A 20,423-nucleotide genomic window follows, 5' to 3' on the forward strand; every position below is an offset into this window, starting at 1 on the left:
GGGGGCTATACATCTATTGATAGTAGTTACCCGTCAGCTTGACTTGTCTTGGCGAGTTTTCGGCTTCTCAGCTGGTATCAGCACTGTCGGACCAAAATCTTGCTCAAGGCCGGTATCTACGTTAACTCCATGCCTCGCATTGTCGACTTCTTCACTCGTGGCGAAGCGATATGACCGGTGTTCTACATCATCAGCTCGGATCTCAGACTGTAATGGTACTCTTACCGCAAACACTGAATCTATCGCCCTGCACTAGAAACGCAGCAATGCCTCGATGCGTGACGAGCATGATATTTTTATAACCCCCGGTCCTAGCAACATCTTTCAACCGCCGCCGAACTCTTTCGGCTCGTACCGTTGCATCATCCGGGGTATGCGGCGGAAAGTCCCACTTCTCTGGACAAGCTGAAAAGTCAAGGTTTGGAAACTTGTCTGCTAATTCTTTCCGTGAAATTCCCTTGTTGCAGGTTGCGTCGTGGGCCTCGCGGAGGTCGGGCCATACTTGGACAGGAGTTTTGGTGCTGTGGAGGAGATATCGGAAGACGATGTACATTGTCTGTATTGTTCGCGTCATGGGCGATACGATTATTAGATCTGGTTGGATTGTTATGGTTTGTTGGACGTTGCGGGCTTGACGTGTGCCTAGGCCTGTTAGGGGAGGGTCGCGGTGGGGATAGCCTCTCTCGACGCTGGGTTGTTAGCCAGGTGAGGGATGAGATGGAGGGTGGATTACTTGTGTAGAGCTTGGCCATGGCGTAAGATATGAATAGTTGTCATTCTGGATGGTTATCTGGTATTCATGCGTTGTCGCTCCCATCGAGGATGGGTGCGATGGCGCTCTGAGGTGAGTGAGCAATGAGGGGTCTTGAGGTTTCACAAAGACGTCACGGCGTTAGCGTGCCGTGCTGAGCTTAAATCGAGACCTTGAAACTTGTACTTTGTGCAAAGGCTGGCTGACCGTATACAAAATTTGTATCAGGTCTACTCTTCCCAAAGAAACAAGATCAAATTATGTTACGTCCAGTTCATAGTGAGGAGTCGCGCTCACCTAGATCTCTTGGCCCTGTCACAGGCTGGAGCTTCGAGAAGACAAGCAATGAACAGAAATGCTTTCCATCAACAGCATCATGCAAGACTGGTTTGCATAACCATTTGTTGCTAAGCGAGCTAGGGAACGAACCATGCTCGTCAGACATGTCTCAAATAGTATTGTTTACAAAACTCGCTCCCCGTCGCGATGAATGCGATCTTGCTCCTGCAGGGTAGGGCAATGCTTTACACGATGGCTGTATGCGGTCCTGTGATTGGCTTGCATGCTCTAAAAATCGACGAGAACAGTGAAGAACTCCTTATCCAATGGCTTTTATTCAATGGCCGGCCAAGCAAAACCCCGTACCATACCCCTCCGAGTATTTCTCTGTCAAGACCGAAGTTCAATGCCTGTTACGCGCATAGCTACCGGACAACATTAACAACGTCCCTAGTCTTGCTGCAACACATCAAACCAGTGCAAATGATCATCTTCAATCGGCCCTTATTCCTCTCAATTAAAATCACGAAACCGATTCTCTATGCGCGTCTTGCCAAGAATGGTGGTTTATTCCGGTTTTCGCTGGAGGAGGTTTAGCGGATCTTCAATCTGAACCCTTCCAGGTTACCTTACCCATGTGTCCGCGTGCGAGGCCCTGGATCTTTTATTTTCCTTCCATTCCCAAAGCAATTCCCCCCCAATCCACTTTCGGCACCAGGGGTTCAAACTTCCAGCGATACACCCTTTCACCACCATTTTTTTGTCTTTAAAGTGACTGATGAGCACGACGATCCGATATTGAGATTCACGAAGAGATAATCGATCAAACGAAGCGAAAAAAGCGGCGCTGAGCGCCTGCAGGCGTATCGTCCAGCGAATCGAAACACCTAATCTCTTGCATTCCTCAAACGCCCCCCGCCGTGGATTCACTGCGACGCTGCAATCCGCGTGCGGCTCTGGGCGAAAACGCCATCTGTTGGCTCCTTCGACTGCCGATCATCACACCCCTCGCCCTCCTTTAACGCACGGCTAGAGAACAACCACAAACGCAACCTTACCTTACGCCCCCCAGGGCCAGATCCTCACAGAACATGCCTCCCAAAACACCAAACAACACGGGCACGCCCATCTTCTCGACATCCATCTTCTCCTCCAACGCTGCTTCTCGTCCTACCACGCGCGACGGCCACGCCGTTGATCCCTTGAACACAAGCGTCCTCCCCAAAGACCGCAAAGCCTCGTTCTCGCGAAAGGCGTCGCTGTCGAGCAGACGCGGGAGTTCGTTTGGCAACGGGCCTAACGCTTTCGTCACGGATGCTGCGGCGCCTCCTGCGCTGCCGGATTACGCTCTCTCCGCTGCTGCAAAGGTAGCGCCGAGACCAGACGGTGTGGAAAGTGCGGCGCCGGTGGAAGTGCAGATGTTGACTCGGAGTGCGACGGGGTCGACGACCCTTCATGGGGGCATCGTGCCGAACACGCCGATTGGGATAATGCCGAACGGGGCGGTTGGGACGTCGGGAATGTGGCAGCAGAACGAGGCGGGTATCATGCATCACCATGTTACGGAGCTTGCGAATAAGCGCATCGCGACGTTGGAGTATCTGCGGAAAGCGTATGTTGGACCTTGAGCAGAGCGGTTTGGGTGAGAGCTAACGGTGGTATAGACATGAGGGACGGATTTATTGGTTCAAGACATATCTCTTCGAAAAGACGGACCTCAGCCGCATGCCCTCGCTGGACGCTCGAAAGCTTGGTCGCAAAGCAACGAACCATCTCCTCCTCGGCCTCTCCCTCCCGACAATCATCGACCTGTACTCCTCCACCTCGATCGAATTCCTCCGAAGTCTAAACTCCCTCCTCTCCGAATTCGACTCCTTCCAACAACTCCACGGCGACTCATCAACAGCTGCATCGCTCACCCGCGCCCGTCTGCCAAGCATGTTCCGTCGTCCAGGCGGTAAATCTCGTCGCTCGACATCAGCAGCTGACATGCACCCCATGGTCGACGAAATGGCTTCTCTCCCCGCAGCCGGTGGCCCTGCACTATCAGTGATGAACTTTGCAGCTTCTGAAACAGATCTTCTTCCTGGAGAGGAGTATACCTTTCTCCTCACGCCATCGCTGCCATTTGACCCCGATTACTTCGAGACGTTTGCGACGCTGTGCGATGTGTTGATCGATTGCTACACGAGATTTCTGGCGTTGGTACCGTCACCTAGAGAGTGTTCTGCACCTGTCGCTGAACTCTTCACAAAAGCGGATTCACGCGTGCGCAAGATCATCGTGCAAGGCATAGTACGGGACTTTGAAGAACAAAGTCGAAGTCATGTCAAGACGGAGGTGGCTAGTATCGGAAAGATTGTCCTTGGAGGATTAATGTGAAATGGACTTTGATGCATGGAGTTAGCTGGGACCGCGGTATCCTCATCGGATGCATGCTGGAGTTTGGTTCGGTTCTTGATACGTATAATGGCACGAAGATATGAAGCTCGGATATCGTCATCTATTCAGCAGTTTTGGGTTCCCTACAGCGGGTTATGTACATGATAATACAATGTCTATGCTACAGTGTTGTACATCTATTTCTTGCCATTGTGCTTCTCTTTGGCTTCTTCCTCGGCCATGAGGAGTTCAATGTCCTTGTTCACAAGCCAATCTTTTGCGCCGTCCATGATTCGATCTAGCTTTTCACCGCCCTCGAGCACGTTCGGTAGGTCGTGTACGTCAACACCTGCTCGATGGTCGGTACATCGGTCCTGGTTGTAGTTGTATGTTCGGATCTTATCACCTCGTGTGATCTGTGTCTTGGACAGTACGCTGTTTCTCAGATTTGACGCTTCCTCTTCACGAGCTTCTCGTCGCTGATCAGCAATTCGCGAACGAAGCAGTTTCCATGCCTCTTCACGATTACGTTGCTGCGACCGATGATCCTGCATCGACACAGTAGTACCGGTAGGCAAATGCGTCATCCTAATAGCAGACTCGGTCTTATTGACGTGTTGTCCTCCCGCACCTCTAGCTCGCATCGTCTCAATCTTGACCTCTTGAGGATTGACGTAGAAATCACTCTCTGGATCATCAAAGTCGATGTTTGCAGCACCGTTCTCGGGGAACGAGGGGAGAACCCAGACAGCGACGGCACTGGTGTGCACACGGCCTTTGGTCTCGGTGCTGGGAATGCGCTGGACGCGGTGCATGCCTGCTTCGCTGCGGAAGATATCGAAGGCGCCTTGGTCGTGGACTTCGAGAATTGCTTCTTGGAGGGGATTTTCGCCGGCGGATGAGGAGGAGTCTCCTGCGGTATCGGCGAATTCGTACTTTACTACCGTATGGCGATACCCTCGGCGCATACACAGCGCCTTGTACATCTTGAACAAAGTGTCCATAAAGTAGCGTCCTTCAAGACCGCCTGGCCCAGGGCGGAATTCCAGCATGCATGGGAAATCTGCGAAGGGATGGCGCGGCGTCAAGCTTGCTGAGAGTCTGCGGGCGAGAGATTCAAGTTTTCCTGTTTCGGAGGAGAGTTCATCGCGGGCGATGGCAGCGAGATCGGCGTCTTGGTCGGGGTCGTCGAGCATGGAGGTTAGTTCGGCGACAGAAGCTTGAGAGGTCTGCCATGCTTTCAGCGCTTCGGCCACACGGGATAATTCGCCGACGCGTTTCGCTATGGAGGAATCGAAGGAGTTATTGAGAGTTTTCTGGAGGTCGTCGTGTTCGGTTGTGAGGGACTGAGCGCGCTGGAGGAGGGCGGGTGCGAGCAGTGGTGAGGCATCTGTGATGGTTAGCGGGGGGAGCTTGAGATTGAGAGGGAGGTCGAACCATTAGTTGCGAAGCGCACGAATTGGCGCATGTGAGAGCGCGTTAATGCTCTTGTGCAGGCTCGGCATATCCATGGCGTTGCGGACATGCTGAGGAGGGGTGGTGATGTTGGTTTTAGGAATTTGATGGTGGTGAAATTTTAGAGGCATTCATTGGATGCCAGGATCCGGCCGGCATACGACCGCAACAACACCTCATGATGCTACTGCTTTAACATGGACTGGTTAGTTTTTTCCTTTTTGAGTATTAACATTAGACTTATAAACAGTTCAGCAGTACATTATTAATCCACTACACTTACTATCTATTACATTGATATCTTTATAATTCTTAGATTATTTATTTACTGTAAGTGTAATTCCTTTGAAGTTATGGGGAATATATTCTGTCAATACGGCCCCTGTCCCGTTATTTCCTGAGCTCCCGGCATTTCCTACGTTGCCGATATTACCGACATAACCACCAAAATCCACCATCAGAGACTGAGATATGTGTCATTATTAAGCCAAACCGCGGCAAGTTACGCCGATCTCGCCTGAATGAGTCGCATGTGTAACTATTAGGGCTGAGGTGGTTGGGGTTTGTTACAGAATTGAGTGGTAACGTTGGAGCTGACATAAATACTGAGACACCAGTAGATGCAGTGCCGTCATTGAACTGCACGATATCGACTATTTTCTATGCTCTTATGGCTCAATTGAATCTGATCCATGCCAATGGTGAATATCGCATGCTCTAAGAATGATAATGGTGTACGTGTTGACGAGAAGCCTTTGCTGAACCTCGGTCCAATGGAAATAGGTTGATCATGTAATTTACTTCACGATACCTGCCTACGTCGAAGCAGCAACAGTATTTATGAACACACGCCCTTTTATTTACAAGCCAAAGCAAAATACTGATTTATAAACAATTATCCATATCACGTCTTACAAAACCATAATTCACAGTAATTTGTCTATCCTCCTCCAATCATCTTCCCTACAACCGTCCGGCCGAGTATCCATATGCCGGGAGGATCTGCTGCATCGGAGGATGAACCCCGCGGGCCGCAAACATTTCCGCCTCAACCCCGACCCCAGCATCACTAATACAAAAGCTCCATCACATCCTTCACCACTCTTCACCATGGCCAATTTAGTTATTCTAAGTCAAAATGGCTGTCGACACCTCAGATAGTGTCTGTCCCACGCTCCGCGATGAGCCCCTCAGTGATGAAAAAACTCAAGACGACGCTGCTTCAACACCAAGCGAGGGCAACAAGGATGAAGAGAACCAAGCATGCACAACAGATGACCCAGGTGAACCTCCAGATGGCGGCTTACAAGCCTGGCTGCAAGTCGTGACAGGCCATCTCGTCGCTTTCAACTCATGGGGCTACCTCATCAGCTTCGGCATCTTCCAGCCCTACTACGAATCCGAATTCTCTCTCCCGCCCTCGACAATCTCTTGGATCGGCAGCTTAGAAGTCTGTCTCATTTTCTTCATCGGCACATTCTCCGGCCGAGCTTTCGACGCAGGATATTACCGTACTGCTCTCGCAGTAGGCCTCTTCCTCCAAATACTAGCCATCTTCATGACCAGCATCGCATCATCATATTGGCAAGTCCTTCTCGCCCAGGGAATCTGCCAGGGTCTTGGTAATGGCATCATTTTCGCACCCACGATAGCAAACATGTCGACGTATTTTACTACCAAGAAGACTATTGCTATATCCGCTGGTGCATGCGGTGCTGGCACAGGAGGAATTGTGTTCCCGCTGATTGCGCAGCAACTTCTCCCCAAGATCGGGTTTCGCTGGACGGTGAGAGTCATGGGATTGGTAGTTGCTATGTCGTCGATGATTATAATGATAATTGCGAAAACGAGACTCAAGGCGAGAAAGGCTGGGCCACTTGTTGAATGGGCTGCGTTCAGGGAGCCAGCATATGTCCTCTTTGCGGCAGCGATGTTCTTTACCTTGTGGCCGACCTGGATCTCCTACAATTATGTAAGTCTTCTCTCAATTGATCTTGTGACAATTGCTGATGGTGTCAGGCTCGTCAATACACAACCGACAAACTCTCTGGCTCAGCATCAGACTCATTCCTAATCCTCATCGTCATCAACGCAGTCGGCATCCCAGGTCGCATGATATCCGCCTTTCTCGCCGACCGTCTCTTCGGCGCGATCCCCGTCTTCATACCCACAATCTTCTCGGCCTCGCTATGTCTCTATCTCTGGTCACAAGTATCCTCCCTCACGGGAATGTTCATCTGGGTCAGCATATTTGGCTACTTCGGCGCTGCGATACAGAGTCTCTTCCCTTCATGCTGTGCGAGCTTGACACCGGATTTGAGTAAAGCCGGAACGAGAATCGGAATGATCTTCTCGATTATTAGTTTTGCGGCCCTGACAGGGTCACCTTTGGCTGGGAAATTGATGCAAGCTACGGGCGGGAGTTATTTAGCGGCGCAGATTTGGGGAGGGTCGAGTATGATTCTGGGGATGGGGTTGCTGTACGCTGCGAAAAGAGCTGAAGCACGTCACGCGGACTAGAGAGGCCAGGAGTTTGCTCCCACCGCTGATTAAACCTGTATTTCTTGATCAAACCGGACGACGACCGTGATTACCTGCATCTGCAGCCTTAGACTTAGACTTGAGAAGGAAATCCACCTCCTATGGATTCTAGACAGAGGCGTAACTGCGTTTCTAACATCACTTATTGACATTAATGTAACTCTAAACTCCTACAATGTAATTTGTTCGTGACTCCGAAAACGCACATCTAGTTTGCTTCTTTTCGAAGCCAAGGAACAATTCCCCCTCTGCTCAACGTCTTCTCAACTAACGCCGCAGTAACCTCATCAAACCCTGCAGCCTTCGAACGCTCTAACCACTCTTCAACACTAATCGTCTCAATCTTGCCGTGTTTCGCTTCAAGGTACGACGGCAGATCCTCCACAGAGATCTTCTCCCTACCGCAGTGATGCTTGTACGCTACTGTATCCTGAGTCTCGTAGATGGAACCAGCAATGCCGGCAGCCACAACGTCCACGGGAACAAAGTCAAAGCAACCACTCCACGAAGCCAAGTCAGGAAGTGACGCTGTCTTGACAGAGTAATGGAAGATGTTCTGCATCAGATCCGCCTTCGGAGCATTTGGGCCCGTGATATTGGATGGGCGATGAATCCAGACCGGCAGGTTGTATTGGCTGGCATACTTCTCTAGTATAACTTCCGAAGCCCACTTCGAAGCAACGTAGCCAAGCGAGCCATCAGTAGGAGGTACAGAGTCTGCAACGGAAACCTCGTCAAGACCGTCTTGGCCAGTAAGTTGCACAACACCACCAGTTGAAACGAAGTGCACTGGAATCCTTCGCGTAATCGCCATTCGTGCTAGTTCCCTAGACGACGATACATTTGATCGCTTCAAGGACTGATATGTCTTAAGGAAAGAAACATCAGCGCCGTTATGAATGATTCGTTCGACTGTCTTGGCAAGTTGATCAAACTGCTCTTGAGACAGACCGAGTCGTGGCAAGGATAGATCTCCCGGGTAGCACGCGACGCGCGAAGATGAAAACACTGGATCACTTGTGTTGGAGGAAGACCGGACAGCAAGACAGTGGACCTTGGATACACGCTTATCCTCGAGCAGAGTCTTGAGGATCGAAACACCCAAGAATCCAGTTGCACCGGTGAGAGCGACCTGAAGATCATTTGCCGTCTCGGAAGGGAGTGGCTCTTGGGCTCCAACAATGCTCAAGTCAGCGTCAATGCGAGTCTCTTCATTCCAATCAATTGGCATTGTAGTGGGTCCTTGAGTCGTAGAGCCATCGATCTTCGCAGCCATCTCTCCAAGAGTACTCGCCTGGAAGAGATCAAAGACAGAGACGGTAACTCCGAATTCGCGTGTGATGTACTCCCTCAAACTGACGATACGAAGAGAGTTACCCCCTGCAGAAAAGAAGTCTGTGTCTGGGCCAATAGCCGCATCAATAAATGGCAGGGCCTTGAGCCAACCTAGCTTGAGTCTCTCTTGAGTCTCAGTGAGGGGCTTATCAACTATGTCCTCTTCATGAGGAACAGGGAGAGCGTCGAGAGCATATTGATCCAACTTGCCAGAAGCGTTCATGGGAAGCTGGTCAATGGAGATTATTCTGGCGGGTTTCATGTATCGAGGAAGGGATAGCTCCTCCAGAAGCTGCTTTAGATAGCCGTTCTCATCTGATGGACTGTTGAACTGGGAAAGGATGACGAAGGCAACAAGATATGCACTGTCTCCTTCACCACGAAGTGAAACAGCTGCTTCGGGGATTTTCCCATCAGAGGCCCTGACGATAGTGCTGGCAATATCTTCGAGCTCAATTCTGAAACCTCGAAGCTTGATCTGTGAGTCACCAGCGATACGTCCAAGGAAGCAAAGACGCCCGTCCGACAAAAACCTGGCCTTGTCGCCTGTACGGTACATTCGAGTCCATCCGCGAGCAATATCTTCAGCTGGTGAGAAAGGATCACGAAGGAACTTTACTTCTGTAAGATCCTGTCTGTTGAGGTATCCAATGGCAACACCAGCACCTCCGATCACCAGTTCGCCAGCGAGTCCAGGACGAACAGGCTGCATGTTCTCATCCAAGATGTAGCAGGAATAATTAGGCAAAGCGCGCCCGATGCTTGGATTGTGAGTATCGCGCAGAGTATCACCGAGCTCATTTGAACCACAGGTGGCGATAATAGTAATCTCAGTGGGGCCGTAACCATTGAGAAGCTCAAGATTTCTCAAGCCGAGTCTCTTGAACTCACGAGTAACACGGGTTGTCATTGCTTCCCCAGCGAGAGACGCATGTTCCCAGTTGACGCATTGTCTCAAGTATTCATAGCCATGGTGAATGACCGATAATGCAAGTGTAGGCGTCATGAAAGTGTGAGTGACTTTCTCAGCCAGCATTAACTGTGCAAGTTGCATAGGATCCTTGCGAGTCTCACTGGATGCAACGATCAGAGTTCCTCCGAGCATGATGGCGAGAGTCATCTGCGTAAGCGACATATCAAAGCCAAGAGGTGCTTGTTGAAGCATGCGACACTTGCTCAGGTTGTTGTAGTGGATGAAACCGTCAAAGTGGTGTACAAGACTGGTATGAGTCAAAGCTACGGCTTTTGGAACACCCGTTGTACCGCTTGTGTAGAAGATGTAGCCCATCCCATTCCCTCTCGCTCGGATGTCCATATGAAAGGTGTTGGAAGGGTCAGCCTTGATAGTGTTCACGTTGATCACTATGGCATTCGTCTCTAGTTCACGCGCTGTTGTTGCAGTTGAGTCATCAATGAGAATTACATCAGGTTGACAATCGTCAACCATCAGTTGGAGACGCTTGATTGGGTTCTGGGCATCGAGAGGTACGTATACACCGCCGACTTCAGCAATGGCCAACAGAGTGGGGAGGATGTACATGCTGGGCTCGCAGTATACACCCACCCGTGAATCCTGCTTAGCCCCTGCTTCAACGAAGGTCATAGCAATCTGGTTGACCAAAGCCTTCAGTTGACACCATGTGAGAGCTTGCCCCTTATCTGTGACGAGGGCAGTATCGTCAGGCTGTTTGACAACGAATTCCTCGAAATAGTGGCACAGCGTCTCGAGTCGAGGAGATGGGATCCTTTCACCTCTGCCAAGGGTCAATGCCTTGTCAATCTGCTCGGCTGTAGGCCTGCAGATCTGATCTATGGTCCGAGAAGGTTCTGAGGCAAATAGAGCTAGGGTCTGTAGGTAACTGTCAAGAATAAAGCTCAACTCGCTTTCAGAATAGAGATACTCTTGTGTCTTGACGCTGATACAAGCGGATCCATCATGGTAGGTCTCAATGTCAAAGGTCAGGTCGTAAGGGTTGCTCGCATCCTTGAATGCCACAAGCTGGGCTTGACAATCCGCCAATGGGACCTTCTGGGTAGAGCCCATCTTATAGTTCAGGATGACCTGGAAGAGAGGGCTGTGGGTTGTGGAGCGAGGAAGCTTGACCTCATCAAGAAGTACGTCGAAGGGGATGTCGGAGTGCGAAAGAGCGCTATTAGCCTTGGACTTGGCGTTGGCGACCACCTCCGCCAGAGTCTGTGAGAGCGATATTTTCAGTCGCAGAGGTAAAAGATTGACAAAGAACCCAACAGTATCGATATGTGTCACATCGTACTTGTTGGCATCAGTGATACCAATGCACAGATCCTTGGTAGAAGCGAGATCAGAAAGGACAACCTGGAGGGCAGCAAGATGAATGTGGAACGGTGTGGCGTCAAGGCACTTAGCAACAGCCTTAATGCTTCTGCCCTGATCAATAGATATAGTTCTCTCAAGTGCTCGCGTCGTGTAGTCTGTAAGGGGAGTGCGTGTCTTTGTCTCGGCAAAATCGAAGACAGATAGGGTCGGTGGAAGCTCCCTGAATTCGGACCTCCAGTAAGCGAGAGTAGTATCTGGGACTTTAGCTGTCTTCTGGGCAATAGCGAAGTCAAGGTAGTCTTGCTGCTTGCTTGGAAGGGTCTGACCAGCGTAGGCTATGGCTAGGTCGCGAACCATGATCTGAGCGCTGTAGCCATCGAGTGCGATGTGATGAAAGCCGAAGATAAGGTCGAACTCGCCGTCAGAATCTGGTAAAATAACGGCTTTGGTGACTTTGCCATTCTCCAGGTCATATGACATCTCTTGCATGGCCTTGTACTCGATCTTGGCAGTTGAGTTGTGCTTCTGCTCTAGCTTAAAGCTAGAATCCTTGAGCACTGCTTGTGTCGGCAGATCAGTATCGGGATCGATGAAGAACGATGTACGGAGGGACTCATGACGATGGATCAACTGTTGGAAGGCCATTTCCAGGTCATGCAGTCGGAGAGGACCACTGATGTGATAGTGCATGGTGACGTTGTATGTGCTATGGTCTCGGAGGAACTGTTGAAGGAACCACAAGCGTTCTTGAGCGAAGGACAAAGGGCCAGCGCGATCGAACTTTGAATGAATAGATGTATCCTCGTCAACACCAGCTTCGCTGGTAACCTGGGTTGAGTTTGGGCTGTTGCGAATGGTGAAAGGCTCGTTCTCAGTGGGCAGAGCTGAAGAAACCGCCGTTGACGTCTCCACAACATTGAGAGTCTTGATGGCCTGGAAAAGTTAGATTCAGGAAAAATAGGAACAGGGTACGGCATCAATTATACCTGTTTGGTGACTTCAGTCTTGGGCGCGATCTCTCCGGAAATAGTTGGTAAGTGAGAGACGACAGTAGAGCAAAGCTCAGTGATTGACGCAGTGTTAAGGATCTCTAACACAGGAGTATCGACTTCAAGTTCCTTGAGAAACCACGATCTGATCTCCGCAGCAACAAGAGAGTCTACGCCTAGGCCGAGCAGCGACTGTGACGTTTTGACAAAACCGGCCTCAGCTTGGAGTAAGCGCTCAAGCTTGGTGCAAAATTCCTCTTCCACAACGGCGAGGATCTCGGCAGTTCCCTTAGCTTCCGATAAACGCTGAGAGATGGAGACTTTAGTGGCCGATGCACGCTCTTGGTGTTCCTCCTCCAGCGTATGATGGCAAAAACGCATGTTGTCTCGCCAAAAGTACTTCTGGGCCTCAGGCTCCAAGCTGAAACGGTTGAGACCAGTGATGAGCTCGGGAGCATGAGTTGAGTTGGGCTGGCCGACGAGAATGGCCTGAGAAAACATGTTGAGAAGATCAGTCTCGGAGATGGCCATGTAGTTGGAGCTACGCAAGGTAGCCTCGTAAGCGCCCGTAGAAGAGACGTAACCAACGCCGAGAACCATGCCAATGTGCATGACCGAAGCAGCAAGGCCCTTTGCACGTCGCTGCTCAGCAATGGCGCTCATGAAAAGGTTAGAGGCAGCATAGTTGGCTTGACCACGGTTACCGACAACACTGGCCAAAGAAGAGAACATGATAAAGAAGTCAAGTTTCTGGTCAAGTAGTAGTTCATGGAGGTTCTGAGTACCCTTGACCTTGGGTCCAAAGACTTTGGTGAAGTCGTTGACCTTGAGCTCAGTGAATGTTCGATCAGACAAGAGTAAGGCAGCATTGGCAGTACCACAGATTGGCGGCATCTCCTTGACGATCTGGTCATAGGCTTGCAATAAAGCCGCCTTGTCACTGACATCAGCCTGGTAAAGATTGACTTGAGCGCCCTGAATGCGAAGCTCTTCGAGCCACACTTGATCAATCGCCGCCACGTTGCGAGTTGTCAAGGCAAGATGGCGGACGCCGCAGGAGACCATCCATCTACAGAGCGCTTTACCGAGACCTCCAGTGCAGCCAATAAGGAGATATGTCCTGTCGGAGCGGAAGAGCCGGCTGCCCTCAAGAGGCTGTACAATCGCGGGGATTGTTGTGTTGGCAGAAAATTCGACTACGGTGGCATAATCCTTGATCGATGCTCGCAAGCTGGGAAGATCAGACAGCTTGACAACAGGTCCATCTCCACAGAGCTGAAGACTCGACCGACTGGCGTCCCGAACACCATGAATGATAGGATCTGCCACACCCTGAGAGGCGTTACCAAGGATGTCTTGCAGCTGGTGGAACTTGCAATTGGCCGGAAGACATCGGCGCAGAGGGGAGCCGACAATGCTATAGTCCTTGCCCGAAAGGTCAATAACGGCCTTCGTATGTTGAGGCATGATGTGATTGACAAGGCGCTCTGGCGCAAGAGCATGGATGAACATTGCACCAGTAGACCTTTCCCTGCTGCTCTCCGACGTAGTCATGATGACATTGAGATCAAGCTCTGCTGCTTTCCACTGAAGAGCTGCACCCAACAACTCATCTGACTCATGGATAAGAACAGTGGCTCCGGCTTCAAAGTCACTCAAGAGTCTATCAGCAGTAATTGCAAGAGCTGTTTTACGCAGTAGGTCAGCAGCATCAATCTCGCTAGACGACAGATCCCAGACAGAAAATGGTGACACTGAGACCTTGGACCTGTTCACCTCAGATATGGCGAGCACTCTGGTCCGAGGCTGAGAGTCTGTGTAGCCATAGCATAGATAGCCCGAGGATTTGGTGCCGACTTGGAAGGGAAATAGTAGAGAATGGGTGACCGTGATGGCGACAGGAGGCGAGGAGACGGACACAGGAACACAAGGAACGGGGTCAACGATAACGAACTGATTGGATCGCTGCTGGATCTCTATGGTGTCCCCGTGAAGAGTCTTCTGAGAATGTATTGTCATCTTACTGGCATTGAGCTGGTTATTGAGCGCCTCGTCGGACTTGACCCGAGGAATGAACCACTTGTCCTCTCTGAGAACCAACTCAGCTTCAATTGACCAAACCAAATCGTCAGATTTCAGTGATGCTCGGTACACGAGCCGGAGGAATGCCTCAACCAGAAGAGATGCGGTCATTGGACTGACCCGGCCTTCGATGTCAACATGCTGCAGATGAATGTGAGGGTACTCAGAAGCCAAGCTGCGACACATTCCTATGGACATGTTTGCAAAGGGCTCATCCCTCTGGCAACCTTTGGAGACCCAGAGGACTTGTCGAGATTCGTTGATAAGCCTCTGTACACCTCGAAGTTTGTCATCCGTCAAGTCCTTGAGGATTGGCTCGTCAAGATCTTCCAGAACCAAGGCTGACCGGGCCTGAATGTTGGATAAAGCCAACTCCTCAAAGCTACCAACATGGTGAATGACAGGTTGAGACGCACCGTGGTTCATCTGATGTAGGATCTCCAAGATATCTCTGCCAATGTCTCGAAAGTAACCACCAACGACGGTTATGGATTGAGATGAGAGCCAGTCACTGAATGTAAGCCGTGGCTGTCTCAAAAGCTCAATCCTGTCATCGACAGCTTGTGACAGCATGACCGAAGTCATGTACTTCTCGGCATCAACAAAGTCATTAACCGTCTTGTCAACACCAGAGAATCCAGTCTGCTTCAATAGTGCGTCCCACTGAGATACTGGGATCGTAGGTCCATAGCGGCGTCCATCATCACCTCCAAGCCACCAGCCTGAAAGACCGGACATCATGAGTTTTACACGTACGATGTCGCTGGTAACTTCGAGGAGCAGTAGCTGGCCACCGGGTTTGAGTAGCTTGCGGGTGTTTCGCATAGTTACAGTGAGAGATTTGGTGGCATGAAGGACATTAGAAGCGATGATGAAGTCGTAGTGACCCTCAGGGAACCCTTGCTCAGTTGGGTCACTCTCGATGTTGAGGGGCTTGAAGATCATCTTGTCAGCCCAGTGATCAAAAGCCTCTGCAGCAGCCTCAAAGAAGCCAGTCGAGATATCAGTGAAAGTGTAGGTCTCAAAGGTTGTTCCTAGGGACTCCATAATGCCCTTGGTCGCACCGCCAGTTCCGGCACCGATCTCAAGAATGTTCATACGGGGATATCGATGAGCGATCTGCTTGGAGATTCGCCCGAGGTAGACGTTGGCTCTCTCGAAACCTAGGCCGAACTTGTAGATGCGGTTCAGCATGTCATCCTTGACCATGTGCTCTAGCATAGTAGTCTGCTTCCGTACGACTGAGGGAAGGTTCTCTCCAACGGCTTGGATAAGCTGCAGGTCGATGCGCCCAGGGAACCTGGCAGACTGTTGCATAAGCCAGTCCCTAGAGTCGCTGGACCACTCAGTCTTGATAGTGGCATGTTGACCAGACTGGATTAAGGGGAAGAGATGGTCTATCCACTCAAAGATGCGCCGGTAATGCCAGTCGAAGCCCGAAACTTCTTCGCGACCAACAGCATTGTTGAGTTCCCGAAGATAAAAGTACGAAAGACGTTCACAAAGATCAACAAGTTCAAGATCAGATGCAGTATCTTGGTCTTGGGTATCTGACTGCGCAATGCCACTCGCAATGTCAACCTCCCACTCAGTCTTTGTGTAGAGCTCCTTAGCGTTGCTAGGCCCAGGCCGAAGGAGAGATGTGCACGTCAATCCCTGGAGCTGTAAGACAGGCTGGCCTTGGGACGATTGGAAAACGTCCATATCGGCAGTGAGCTCACGCTCGTTGGTGTTGGTCAAGAAAGAGTCGACCACCAAATCCTCGCCATGGCGCAGGTGGCCGGTGTTGGCAATACGAAGGCTTCGGAAGAAGGTAGGGACAAAAGGAGCTTGGAGGCTTCCATCATCGGGCCAACAGTAAGCAGCAAAGATTGACTGGAAAGCGCCGTCCAAAAGAGCAGGGTGGATCATTGCCGGAAAGTCAGGGACAACTTGACTTACGTGGGCGGTTGCCAGACCCAACTGACGATCAATGCTCTTAAGCTGCTTGAACTCGCCTGTGTACTCAAGTCCAATGTTGGCCAAAGCACTGTAGAATCTCTCCATGTTAACAGATGTAAGTGAAGCAATTGGCTTGTTCCGCGAGGGCAGACGAGCAGCGTCATCCGAGCAGCCAAACTCCACCCGGAGTTGCCCCTTTGCGTTACACTTCCAGCTATCATTCCGTCCGCTCATTGGCGTAGACAACGTCCAGCTGGCCGTGGAGAAAGTCGGCTCATTTCTCTCAACCTGAAGAGTGAAAACAGTCTCCAGAGCTTGAGAGCCTTCAGTCAACTGGATGGCACTCAGGATATAGACATCAGACAACTCAATGAGCTGGATTCCCTTGGTGGTATCGATAGCTCGGGCAGCCTCCATGGCCATAACTAAGTATCCAGCTGCTGGGTAAACAACTTGCCCTTCGACTTTGTGGCCTTCCAGCCAAGGAACATCATCGAGTCGGAGATAGTTGATCCATCGCATGCTGTCAGCAGTATCCTCAACAGAACGAGCGCCTAGTAGAGGATGAGGAGGCTGAGTGCGCTGCCGGTAGTTCAGTGACTTTCGGGATTCCCTCCAGAATGATTGTGTATGATCCCATGCATATGGCGGAAGTCCATCTGCCATAGCTGTGATTGACGGGGAGAAGGCTTGGGAATACGCAGTAAAGTCGACAGCAGACTTGCCCAGGTGAGACCAGAGGAAGCCAAGTGAGTCGCTCAGGCCCTCAACGTCGTGAATGTTTCTAGCCACTGTACCCTGATACGGCAATGGAGATCCAGTGGCGCGCTTGTATGTCTGGTTGAAAGGACCCTTGAGTGCTGGGTGAGGACCAACCTCCAGAGCCACATGACAGGGTAGGCTAGCCTCCGCGACGAGCTCCGAGGCCACCGAGAAGAGAACTGGGTTCACCATGTTCTCGACCCAATACTCGTCACAGAGTGCCTCGCCATGCAGAGAGGCCGTGATGCGTTCCCCCAAGACACTGGAGTACCACTCCACAGACTCGTCGCCAGGAAGAGACTTCACTCGAGCAGCTTGAAGCTTGTCAAGGTATGGCTGAGCACAGGGATTCATGTGATGGGAGTGATAGGCGGTGTCAACCTTGAGGATACGAGCAAATGTACCTTGCGCGTCCAATAAGGCCTTGGCATCATCAATGCTAGCCTTGTCACCAGAGAGAGTAGTGCTAGTGGGGGCATTACTGGCAGCCACATCGACAAGGCCAGCGAAGTTCTCCTCGCAGAAGGCAGAGGCTTCCTCATAGGAGAGACCAACTGCGATCATGGATCCCGTCTCTCCATTCTCCCCGCCAGCGAGCTTGGCACAGACACCGCGAAGGTATGCTACTCGAATAGCATCAGACGCGGATAGGAAACCGGCAGTGTAAGCAGCTGTGATTTCTCCTGAAGAATGACCGATAACACAGTTAAATGTTATACCAGCCTTACGTAGCAACTCAACTACCATTATCTGGACTGCAGTGCAGAGTGGTTGTGAAATAGCTGCTTCGCTAAGACGGGAGGACTCCTTGTCAGCCATGATTTGCTCGGTGAGCGTCCAGGCAGGAGGCTGTGCTAAGCTCGCCAATGACTCTTCCAAAGACGCTATCACGGCGCGAGCAAAGGGAGAGGCCTTGAGGATCTCTCGTCCCATCGTAGGCCATTGCGCGCCTTGGCCAGTGAAGACACCTAAGATGCGAGGAGGCCGACCTGGTGGGACAGTCTGGCTGATGAAAGGCAGCACAGCATTCTCAGCTGTGGCGTCTCTCAACTTCTGCTGAAGACTCTGCAGGTCGTATCCAGAGAAGTAGGTCCGAAGGGGAAGTTGGGATCGTCTCTGTGTCAGAGTGAAGATGACCCTATCGATCTTCCCTTTGTCATTATGTTCAATTGCCTCTGCAAAGTGTGCAATTTGCTTGCGTAATGATAGATCTGAGTTGGCAGAGAGGACAAGCGGGGTCGAGATAATACCGTCAGACGAACTGGTTTGCGTGTGAACGTTGTCAAATTGCTCAATAATGGCGTGGACATTGGTTCCACCGAAACCAAAGGAGTTGACGCTTGCACGTCTGGGAGACCCGGGAGTCAGCTTAGGCCATGGCTTAGACTCAGTGGGGAGCCTCAAGTTGGAGACGTAAGGCTTGAGGGCAGGGTTTAGATTCTCGAAGAGCTGGTTGGGAGGAATAATTCCTCTTTTGACAGCCTCGAGAGCCTTTATGAGACCGGCAAGACCAGCACATCCTTCGAGATGGCCGATAGCTGTCTTAACTGAGCCTACATACATAGGCTCGGGGACGGTATCCCCATCAGTGAAGAAGGCTTCGTGAATAGCACGGGCCTCAAGAGGATCACCAGCAGGAGTACCTGTCCCATGGGCCTCGAAGAATTGACAACGGTCTTTGAAGAAATCAAGGCCGGCTTTCTTGTAAGTCTGCCGAATTAGGACTTTCTGTGCCTCTGGACTTGGTAATGTGATACCGTTAGTTCCTGTAAGTGGTTAGAGAAGTGAATATCTTATTTGTGACAATGTCTCAACTTACGCCCGTCAGAATTGACCCCAATCTCCCTAATGACACCTTGAATATGGTCTCCATCTGCCAACGCTTGAGATAGGGTTTTCATCATGATGGCTGCTACACCCTCGCCTCTCGCGTATCCGTTGGCAGAGGCATCCCACATCCTACTACGTCCAGTTGGGGACAGCATGTGCAGCTTGGACTCAGAAATCATCATTTCTGGACCCAGGATGAGATTGGCACCTCCAGCGCAGGCGATCTTGGAGACACCGTTGCGCAGGGCTGTGACAGCATCGTAGACTGCAACAAGACTGGAGGAGCATGCCGTATCGATGGTCATAGAAGGCCCCTTCCAGTCAAACAGATAAGAGATTCGGTTGGAGAGAATACTGCGAGCAGTACCGGTAGCCATATACTTGGGCATATCTTGGGGATCACGCATGAGCATTTCATGGTAATCACCTGTCATGCATCCAACGTATACAGCAGTGTCAGATCCCTTGAGGTCTTCCATAGGCAGACCAGCTGCCTCGGTGGCCTCGTAAACAGCTTCAAGCAAGAGCCGTTGTTGGGGATCCATGGCCTCAGCCTCACGGGGATTGATCTTGAAAAATGAGGCATCAAACACTCGAATATCCTCAGACAAGACATATGCGTTCTTGACATCGGTGCAGCCATTCTTATCACCATTGGTGCTGTAAAAGGCATCTACATTAAACCTATCATTGGGAATACGGGACTGAACGTCTCGCTTCTCACAAAGGAGGTCCCAGAGCTTGGAGGGGGTGTTGGCGCCGCCAGGAAAACGGCAAGAGGTGCCAATGATGGCTATGGGCTCTTTTGGGAGGTATTGATTGCCAGCCATGATTGAAATAAATGGCCGAATTTGTGTTGAATCTGTTTGTAGTGAATAATGAAGAAGGAAGCGACTGGTGCGATACTGCTCAGGATATCACAGCCATTGATTTTGGATTTGTCGGTATAAGTGCCAGTGCCATGTCACGAATGTTCACATCCTCAGCAGTGCATTATGCTACGTATCTTGGAAAATACCTTTTGGAATTGCCTAAAATGGACATAGACATGGCCCCCATGAACTCATCCTTTGAAGGATTAGAACGGGTGAATGAACTCTGTGCCTGGGCTGATTAAGGGGTGTATAGGAGTGAGTTGCGGCCGCAAACTGCCGGAGGTCGCAACTCTAACCCTCCAAGTAACGTCCCCCACCCAAAGACCGGCCACCCCTACAGACTGGCCACCTCAGCTAAAACACTAAAAACCCAATATTATAATTAATTAATAAATTATTATAACACTATATTTTTTATATTAAATAAAACTTCAATTAGTAAATATTTATATAGAAATTAATATAAAGATCCTTAAATTTTAATTTCTTAATTTTATTTACTATTCTTTTTAATTATAAAGTTTTTTATATCTATTTATAAGCTTTCTTTATTATTAGAATCTTTATAAACTTTATATTTAGGTTATAAATAACTTTTTTATACTATTTTAGTTAATTTTCTTTATTTTTTTACTATAGAATATTTATTTCTCTATTCTATTACTTAATATTAAAGTTATAATGATTTAATTAACTGCTAATCTTCTTAAAAAGCAGCCTAATGGTTAGATTTTATATTATAAAAGCTAGGACTTAGCCTAAAGCTTGCTAAAGCTATATAGATAAATAAAGAGTCTTTAGGAGACTTAAATCCTGCTTTTTTACTGGCAAATTTACTGTAATAGCAGGAGAAGGTATCTTTATAACTATTAGGTTTATTAAGACCTTTATTAGGTTTATAGGCT

The 20,423-nt window shown here is 50.1% G+C and overlaps 5 protein-coding genes; 2 read left to right on the forward strand and 3 right to left on the reverse strand.

Annotated features, from left to right (window-relative positions):
* Nucleotides 1-33: 33 nt before the first annotated feature.
* On the reverse strand, nucleotides 34-553 carry FFUJ_10062 (uncharacterized protein; the record flags this gene model as incomplete). XM_023567966.1 has 2 exons in its annotated part: nucleotides 34-182; nucleotides 226-553. The coding sequence occupies 2 exons, from the start codon at nucleotides 551-553 to the stop codon at nucleotides 34-36; spliced, it is 477 nt and encodes a 158-aa protein (XP_023435334.1).
* Nucleotides 554-2,121: 1,568 nt separating this feature from the next.
* FFUJ_10061 (uncharacterized protein) lies at nucleotides 2,122-3,412 on the forward strand (the record flags this gene model as incomplete). XM_023567967.1 has 2 exons in its annotated part: nucleotides 2,122-2,642; nucleotides 2,695-3,412. The coding sequence occupies 2 exons, from the start codon at nucleotides 2,122-2,124 to the stop codon at nucleotides 3,410-3,412; spliced, it is 1,239 nt and encodes a 412-aa protein (XP_023435335.1).
* A 197-nt stretch (nucleotides 3,413-3,609) lies between these two features.
* On the reverse strand, nucleotides 3,610-4,937 carry FFUJ_10060 (related to translation releasing factor RF-1, mitochondrial; the record flags this gene model as incomplete). XM_023567968.1 has 2 exons in its annotated part: nucleotides 3,610-4,802; nucleotides 4,850-4,937. 2 exons carry the CDS (start codon nucleotides 4,935-4,937, stop codon nucleotides 3,610-3,612), a joined length of 1,281 nt encoding a protein of 426 aa, XP_023435336.1.
* A 1,068-nt stretch (nucleotides 4,938-6,005) lies between these two features.
* Nucleotides 6,006-7,387, forward strand: FFUJ_10059 (related to monocarboxylate transporter 4; the record flags this gene model as incomplete). XM_023567969.1 has 2 exons in its annotated part: nucleotides 6,006-6,839; nucleotides 6,887-7,387. The coding sequence occupies 2 exons, from the start codon at nucleotides 6,006-6,008 to the stop codon at nucleotides 7,385-7,387; spliced, it is 1,335 nt and encodes a 444-aa protein (XP_023435337.1).
* A 229-nt stretch (nucleotides 7,388-7,616) lies between these two features.
* FFUJ_10058 (fusarin C cluster-polyketide synthase/NRPS) lies at nucleotides 7,617-19,473 on the reverse strand (the record flags this gene model as incomplete). XM_023567970.1 has 3 exons in its annotated part: nucleotides 7,617-11,972; nucleotides 12,026-18,579; nucleotides 18,633-19,473. 3 exons carry the CDS (start codon nucleotides 19,471-19,473, stop codon nucleotides 7,617-7,619), a joined length of 11,751 nt encoding a protein of 3,916 aa, XP_023435338.1.
* Nucleotides 19,474-20,423: the final 950 nt, after the last annotated feature.

The sequence above is a fragment of the Fusarium fujikuroi genome, chromosome FFUJ_chr09, assembly GCF_900079805.1.
Source record: "Fusarium fujikuroi IMI 58289 draft genome, chromosome FFUJ_chr09".
In the NCBI taxonomy this organism is placed as follows: Eukaryota; Fungi; Ascomycota; class Sordariomycetes; order Hypocreales; family Nectriaceae; genus Fusarium; species Fusarium fujikuroi.